Below are 1,835 nucleotides of genomic sequence, written 5' to 3' on the forward strand. Positions count from 1 at the left end.
TATTTATGTAACCATCTATTTTTTGCATATCCTACTTCGTAATTTTTTTCTCTCTTTTAGTAGCATGTAGCATTTTATAGATTGTGAGATCTCTGTAATGTGTGATGGTAAAAATAATGCTTAGTCCTACTTTACCAGGTTTAAATTTATGATTCAAGGAAACTAACATTGAGCCATTATTTGGAGGATTATGGTGATATTCGAATAAGTACTAAATCATGAATTATTTACTTATGGTTCGAGTAATCTAATATCGATCCATAATCTAGAGGATTATGGCGATGTTCAAATAAGTACCGAACAATGAAGTATAAACTTATGGTTCGAGCAAACTAACATTAAGCCATAATTTGGAAGATTATGGCGATGTTCAAATAAATACTGAATCATGAAGTATAAATTTATGGTTCGAGCAAGCTAACATTGAGCCATAATTTGGTGGATTATGCAAGAAGTACCAAACCATGAAGTACGAACTTATGGTTTGAGGAAACTAACATTGGGCCATAATTTGGAGGATTATGGTGATGTTCAAATATGTACCAAACCATGAAGTATGAACTTATGGTTCAAGCAAACTAACATCAAGCCATAATTTGGAGGACTATGGAGATGTTCAAATAATTATTGACCATGAAGTATGATCTTATTATTCGATTAAACTAACATCGAGCCAAAATTTGGAGGAGTATGGAGATGTTTAAATAATTTTAAACCTAGAATGATTGAGGATCCAAACGATTGCATTTAAGGAAGTAATCATGTTACATACAAAAAACGACTATTCTCTAACCTTATTTGACCATTATTCCTAATCAACTATTAACTTTCTTCTATAGCGTTTGTTTTTAGAAGTGGAAATTGCCTTATAGTACCTTTATTTCATTGCTTTCGCCTATCATATGGATGCCTCATCTCTTGTTTCTTCCAACAAGTCTAAATTTGTTCGTAAACTTGCATTATTCGAACTTTCTTGGGGGTTCCTGGTTCGCATGCTCCTTATGGTGACTTCAATTGGGATAACTACCTCCGTTCCATACACAAGTTTGAACGGAGTTTCGTTGGTCGATGTTCGTACTATAATTTTATACGCCCATAACACACTTTGCAATTTGTCGACCCCGTTTCGTTCATCTTTCCCTAGCCTCTTCTTGATACCCTTCACCAAAGTTTGATTGCTTACCTCCACTTGCGCGTTTTCTTGAGCGTGTGCCACTAAAGTAAAATTCTGTTTGATTCCTTTTTCAATACTCCATCTTTTGAATGGATTTTCAACAAACTGCTTTCCATTATCACTGATCATGGTGTGTGGGAGACTGAAACGACAAATGTTTTGCTTCCATACAAACTTCACTATCTTCTTTCTTGAAATTGTTGCTACTACTTCTGCCTCGACCCATTTGGTAAAGTAATCTATAACTATTATTAGAAACTTCAATCTTCCCGGTGCTTTAATGAAAGGTCCTACAATATCAATTCCCCACTGGAAGAAAGGCCTTGGGCTAGTGATATTCATTAAATTGGTTGGCAGTAGTGCATAGACGTTAGAATGTATTTGGAAATCACAACACTTTGTTATCAACATGTTTGTATCATTGTTCAAGGAAGGCCAACATTACCTTGCTCGTAGGATCTTCTGGGTAATCTCCCTCGACCTTGCATGCGTGCCATAGATCCCCTAGTGTATCTCCTGGATAACGGTCTCTGCTTTTTTTTTTTTGTGATGCACTTGAACCATCACGTGGAGTATCCTTTTCGGTATAGTTAATCCTCATACATGGTGTAGTTTGGAGCATTGACTAGTATTTTTCAAGATTCCCTTTCATCCATCAGCA

General features: G+C 35.7%; 1 protein-coding gene across 1 annotated transcript; it reads right to left on the minus strand.

The window, feature by feature from the left end:
• Positions 1 to 898: 898 nt before the first annotated feature.
• Positions 899 to 1,516, minus strand: LOC145029647 (uncharacterized). Its single transcript, XM_078978139.1, has one exon. The coding sequence runs from the start codon at positions 1,514 to 1,516 to the stop codon at positions 899 to 901; it is 618 nt and encodes a 205-aa protein (XP_078834265.1).
• Positions 1,517 to 1,835: the final 319 nt, after the last annotated feature.

This window comes from Lactuca saligna, chromosome 2 (genome assembly GCF_052625555.1).
Source record: "Lactuca saligna cultivar CGN05327 chromosome 2, ASM5262555v1, whole genome shotgun sequence".
In the NCBI taxonomy this organism is placed as follows: domain Eukaryota; kingdom Viridiplantae; phylum Streptophyta; class Magnoliopsida; order Asterales; family Asteraceae; genus Lactuca; species Lactuca saligna.